The sequence below is a fragment of the Eriocheir sinensis genome, chromosome 1, assembly GCF_024679095.1.
Source record: "Eriocheir sinensis breed Jianghai 21 chromosome 1, ASM2467909v1, whole genome shotgun sequence".
Taxonomy (NCBI): domain Eukaryota; kingdom Metazoa; phylum Arthropoda; class Malacostraca; order Decapoda; family Varunidae; genus Eriocheir; species Eriocheir sinensis.
Genome location: NC_066509.1, coordinates 14,986,452 through 14,993,261, shown reverse-complemented (window position 1 = coordinate 14,993,261; position 6,810 = coordinate 14,986,452). Strand labels below are relative to the sequence as shown.

The following is a 6,810-nucleotide window of genomic DNA, read 5'->3' as shown; positions in this document are numbered from 1 at the left end:
AAATACCTCGCAGAGAGAAATTCAACTTGCTTACTCTTTTCTATTCACTCACTGCCATCGGTTACTTGTCCTGTTTCAGCTCTAATACATGGCACAAACATCAAGCAACACTTTGAATCAGGAGAAGGCTTTTTGACAAATGAATAGCCCACGTTGACGTTCACTCAATTCCTGCTCGTTTGGTCTGTTGGTCTAGTGTGTTGTTGTTCTGCGGGCTATATCATCTATCACAAAGATCACAGGTGTACATACAAACTAGAAAAGCAGGCAAATCGATGTGTTTTCCTGCCGTGCGCATATATAGTGGACAGCAGGGCAACTTATTTCTGCGAGGAGGTATTTCTCGCAAAACCGCCTGTCCTCGCCTCCCCGTCTTTGATTGGTCCATTACACGCCGTGCTCCCTGACCCTCGCTGCTGATTGGTGCTTGCATTGGGGTTTTCGGTGACATATCAACTTAATTTATACCACTAAAAAAAATCGTGTAAAACTAAGCTTATTAGACAAAGCCGTATATTTATAAATAAACAAATATATTTTTTATATAGATTTTTTTGATTAGGTGGCGAAATGGCCACAGACTTACATACTAAAAAAATAGACTGCTCGCCAAGGCCCTCCAAGTGAAGCCGGCCTGGGGCCGTGGGTGTGCCCAGTTCATCCAAAACCGACGACTTCACACACCTCACTCCCACCCTGTTTCCTGACCCCAACATTCGTTTTTAAGAAAAACTGAGACCACCATCATCTTCCTGTGAAAATTCTGCATCACACTAGCCAGTGACATCTCAAGTAATGGACTGCGGACTCTTTTGATTTTGCGGCGCCCTTATCATTAAAGTTGACGTCACACAGGGCTTTTCAAACAATATAGCCCTTTCATTTTGCCGTCGATTGATACCAAAAACATTTCTGTAGCCCCAGAAATAAGGGAGTTATGGCGATTCGCACCAAAGGGAGCAGTTGTAGAGTTCGATCACTATGACATTTCCTGTCTTCCTAACCCTAGTTTTTAACCTAGGCCAATTCTTTTTTCACATAGTATGCAGGGATTGGTGCTGCGTCTGTCATAGAAATTTCATCAAACTATCTGCTTAAATGTTGAAGAGAAAAAATAATTATCTGGCGATTTGAGTTTTTTTGGAATTACGTAACGCGTCAGTCCGAAGAGATTATCAATTTCCTTTGATCCAGTGACAGGAGAGATCCAGAAGAACCTACATCGGATCTTTTGTAAACGTAGCAATAAAGACAAAATTTTCATGACATGAATTTTTATGCAGATATATTAATTTTTGTGGCGTCAGGAAAGTTGTTCGTCGCGGCGCGTGAAATGAATCAGATTCGGCGATTTTTCGTCGCCTGCTTCCGTACCCATTATGGGCCATTATACCTTTTTATATTCATATATATATATATATAGACATATATATATATATAGATATATATATATTTATATATATATATTTGTATATATATATATATGTGTATATATATATATATATATATATATATATATATATATATATATATATATATATATATATATATATATATATATATATATGTATATATATATATATGTATATATATATATATATATATATATACATATATATATATATACATATATATATATATGTATATATATATATATGTATATATATATATATGTATATATATATATATATATATATATACATATATATATATATATATATATATATATATATATATACGAGTGCTATATATACGAGTATAGTCGTCGTATATATGTATACAGCCACACACACTATATGTATTGCCTGGGGGTTGGAATGGCAGGTTAATTCCTCGGATCCTTCTCCTTTGTACTATACCTGCAACAATAAACTATTAATCAATCAAGAAGAATAAGACTGATAATGAAGATCTCAGTACTATTATATATGTATGTATTGAAAGTATTGCCAGGGGGTTGGGCTACCAGGTTAATTATATGATTCCTCCCTTTTCCTTTGGTGTCACTAAGTGCCTTAGTGCCCTTAGCCTGCTGGAGCGCTGTGGTGCTACTGCACACTTCAACTGGGTGCCCTCACATGTTGGACTTGCTCGTGCTGCCTCTGATGATCTCAATGTACATCCAGGTGTTGAATACACCTGTAATTATGTTAAGAATAGACTTAGATCCCTTGTTAGTGAGTCCGTTACCAATCAGATTGCCTTGAGGTGTCAGGATGGTAGTCCCTCCAACATTCACTATGCCCAGGTATCAAGTATCTGCACCCACACTTATGGTAGGCTTAGTGCATCCTATGATCTGGTGGTGATGCGGCTGAGGCTGGGCTATAGATATTACTGGGAGGTCAGTGGGGCTGACCCTGTACCTTACCGCTTGTGTGCCAGGCCAGGGGGTCACACGCTCAAACACTATATATATGTCCTGCAATATATTCTGCTATTAGTGCCTACCGCCCACAGGGCCACTGGGACCTGCCTGGGCTGGTGGGGTGATTCAATAATGTTCTTTCAGCTGTGCTTAGTGAGTATCCTGCATTTGCCCCTAGATATTGTAGTCCATATCAATCAATCAATCATATGTACAGTCCCTTATGTCTGCTCCCTTGACTAAATCAAGGCCTTTATTTTTTTTTTAGCACTTGTCCCCTACCATATTGTATCTTTTTAGTTTCCTGGTGCTACTTACACATGTATCCTTAGTTGTATAATCACACTTTGTACTGCCTGGGGGTTGGGATGGCATGCTCCTCCCTTCTCCTTTGTTGTATGTTTTACTTGCAACAATAAACTATATCAATCAATCAATCTTTGGTGTGTATAATTACAATAAACCATCAATCAATCAATCTATAACAACTTTTAGGGGGACTGGCTGATGATGATTATGAGGATCTCACTAGCCATTTTTCGGTGGACTTTAATTTATAATAAATCTGTCTGATGATGATAATGATCGATGTTCCGTAGCCTGAAATAGAAATAAAAAAAGAACAAGTGTAACAGTGGAAAACAAACAAAAGGACAGAAAAGGTAAATTCAAAAAGCTAAAGTGAAGAAAATAAAGGAAAAGAAAATAGAAAAGCAAAAGTCAGTGAAAGCAAAGCTAATGTATAGAAAACAGAGCTCAGTGCTGGGTGAAGTATATAAGCGTGCGCAAAGAATCAACCAAGTGTATGTAGTGAAGTATCTAAGCGCGAAAAAGAACCATTTAAGGAGGAAGAAGCGAAACAAAGCGGAAGTCAAAAGAAGCAGGAGAAGGGTTGGCACCACTGGGAGGCCCCTGTTGTAGGAATTAGCTCGCAGCCGCAAAATAGCTCGCAGATAGAGGTTCATCTTGCTTACATTTTCTAATATGTTTCACTCACCGCTATCATTTGCTTTCCCTGTTTCGTCTCTAATACATGGCACAAACATCAGATATACCCTTTTAATCAAGAGAAGGCGTTATAACAGACGAATGACAAATGAAGGGGAGATTTTAGAAAGGCGTACCACAGGTTAACGTGTTGTGTTGTTTTGTCGTGGGCAATGTCAACCATCACAAAGACCACAAGAGGACAGACTATTTTTATTTCTTATTTTTATAGGGTGACTAATTAGCGTTTCTCTGCTGTGTATTCCCAGTGCGCATGCGTGGTATACATCATAGCGACTTATTTATGCAAGGAAGTATTTATCGCAACACCGAGGCGGGTTGGCAGCACTGCGAGGCCCCAGCAGCAGCCATGGCGGCCGAGTATGGGCGGAACATTTGGGAAACGCGGGAAAAAGAAGGGAATAATGGCCCCGAAGACCTGCTGGTGTTTGGATACTCGTGCAAACTGTTCCGCGACAATGAGAAGGCGCTGTACCTGGAAAAGGGGCAGCACCTAATACCCTGGATGGGCGACAGCAACGTCATGGTCGACAGGTGGGTAAACAGGCGAGGTGTTGGTGCTCTCTTCGGCTTATCTTCCGCCCGTCCCTTGGCTGTGGCGGCGCCCTGGCACACACCTGGGGACATGCCTGGGCTGGGGGGGTTAGGGGGCCGTGTGCGTAACGTGGTCCATAGCATCGTACTACCCACACAAGGAATACGTTTTTCACCAAGCGTTGTGAACCCCTGGAATAAACTGCCGGAAGGGGTCATCAGTAGTACCAGCATTAATTGTTAAAAATAATTATGACCGGCATTGAAAAGCATGTTCCTGCCACTAAGCATAGACATCAGTGATTGTTAGTGGTGCTCTGGCTGTTTTCAGTAATAATATTTCTCATTAACACCTAGTTATAAATATAGCTGTTATATAAGAACTTAAGAACATAGGGAAACTGCAAGAGGCCGGGTGGCCTACACAGGGCAGCTCCAGAAAAAGGAAAATGAAAAGGGAAGGATGGTTTCTTGAAATTCATAACCCTTGCTAATTATAACTAATAATACTCCCCGAGGGGGGGAAGGGTAAAGATTTGTTTTAGGTCCTTGCCAGTATCTCATAATCTATATGAAATCACTATCTCTTCATATATCTTTTCTACAAACCTTCAACAGTCATGGAAATGCTTTGAGTATCCAATTCAAGGACTTTTTTTTACTCTTGAAAATAGGGGATAATGTTTACGAAAGCGTGTCGCCTCCTCTGGCGGCGGCCGCGGCGACGCTGCAGCCGCCGCAGCTGTAAAATAGCTCGCAGAGGGTTTAGGGTCGGGGAGAATGTTTAAACTACTACAACCGAACTTTACGACCTAATGACGGGGGGGCTGCGCCCCCCTCGACCCCCCCCCCCCATGTATATGTGACTTATTTCAGCAAAGAGGTATTTCTCGCAATACCGGCTGCAGTGTCGCTGCGGCTGTCGCCAGAGTAGGCGACATGCTTTCGTAAATGTTATCCCCTATTTTCAAGAGTAAAAAAAAAGTCCTTGAATTGGATTTTCAAAGTGTTTCCATGACTGTTGAAGGTTTGTAGAAAAGATATATGAAGAGATACTGATGTTTCATAAGGTAGGTAATGAGATAGTGGCACAGACCTAAAACGAATCTTAACCGGGGGAAGATATATGACTTGAAATAACCTGTTCACTCTCTACCAAACCAGGTATGATGTGCGGGGTGCACTGTATGACCTGTCTGAGGCTGAGGCAGGGGGTGGAGGAGACCGCTGGGAGGGCATGACAGAAGAGGAGCGGGCTGAAGAAGAGAGATGTGACTATGAACGTTATCTCGCACTCTACCAGGATGAGTTTCAGTACCAGGCTTTCCAGGGTAAGACGATGCTTATCTTTTACATCACACCTCTCCCTTGCCCTTTAGCTATCTTTCACCTGTTTTGCACCACTCCTCCACCTCTGCATTGTGGGTGCAGTTATCCTTTATCTGTACAGTTCTTTTTTGGCACCCTGCCATTCACATGTACAACATCTACCCTTAACTTTATCATCCATTCTTTACTTTTCATATGTTGCCCACTAGTTCTTTCCTATCCTTTACATGTTCTAACCTCCACTTAACCCATCTCTTGACTATAGTCTGTTCCACGAGAGCTGGCGGAGATTTTCCTTCAGGGGTGGACTTGGGGGCTTGGCATCATTGCTTGAGTGACGGTGTCTGCGCCACTCATTGGCTGTTGTTTACTAGGTACAAGTTGCGGCAATTTCGTTTGACATGACATAGCCTGGTATCTTTTGCGCTGTTACCTCTTAAAATCAACATTATTGGTATATAAATGTAGCTAATTCTTTTAATCGCTCTTCCTCATGGCTATTTATTAGTTTATTACCCACAAATGATAGAAACGTATTTCAAGATTAATGATAGGTCGGACGATGAAAGAAAAGAGAAGGTTCTTGCCTTAGACCAATGTATATGTTATGGCTACGTAGCATCACTACACATTATGACTATGCCAGGCCTGAAAATATACCAAGAAATCTTTCAGTAAATGAGTTAATTAATGAATGACATTGTGTAGACTGTAGCCTAGCACTATATAGTAGTAAAAAGTATTAAAAAAGTCTAGCCTTAACAGTCGCTTCAGTTGCTAGATATTGTCCGTTTACGTGCAGTTCTGACTTAGTTTTGTTTTGAATGTCACCAGATTTATTTATAATAGTTCAAAAGGTACATATTTATCAATAAAGATATTATTGCATTAGTTTTTACTGGTGCAATCTGTTGCCTTACTGCTCAAAAAGGGTTTTGGTAGGAATACAAAGTCAATTTTATGCGCTTTGGAACAAGTTAACCCCTTCTTTACTGAATATAAGTTTTGATGTACGAGCGTACATCACATGAAAACAGCCATGCCACACCGGAACTGCTGGTGATATATACTCATATACCACATAATGAATGGCAGAATCTGGGGATCAGGGGAGGCTGGTACCGTAACTGTTTTTGTGGTCTTCGTGATGGCAACTCCTCTGTGTTTTGCCAACAAAGCAGTGAGTGTGTGACGTAATACGTCATAACACTACCACAAATGGCTTGCTCCCTATCTGTGACGTAACCTCTTTTACACTAATCATTATTCTTTATTATTATTTCAAACAAATAGCATGACAATCTCCGAAGAAACATGGCAATACTTACACGCCAGTTGCCTTTGGTTGTCTATGGGAGGAAGTGCCCAGGATATTTTCCTCTCCATCATGGTGTCGCCTGCAGAGTCTTACCATGCGGACTATTTCATTCCTCATGACAATGATTTAGAAATGTCAGACGATGATGAGACATTGTCTGATATATCAGTGGATGACAGTGACACTGATTATGACCCAGGGAAAGATAGTGACATTGACAGTGCTGACATGAGTGATGACGGAGAGGCAGAGG

General features: G+C 40.9%; 1 protein-coding gene across 1 annotated transcript in view; it reads left to right on the top strand.

Moving 5' to 3' along the window:
• Positions 1-3,691: 3,691 nt before the first annotated feature.
• LOC126995427 (protein suppressor of white apricot-like) overlaps positions 3,692-6,810 on the top strand; it is a 33,640-nt gene continuing 30,521 nt past the window's right edge. Inside the window, exons 1-2 of the mRNA XM_050854959.1 lie at positions 3,692-3,910; positions 5,075-5,241. Coding sequence (XP_050710916.1) covers positions 3,726-3,910; positions 5,075-5,241 — 352 coding nt within the window. The 5' untranslated portion in view covers positions 3,692-3,725. The remainder of the gene's footprint in view (positions 3,911-5,074; positions 5,242-6,810) is intronic.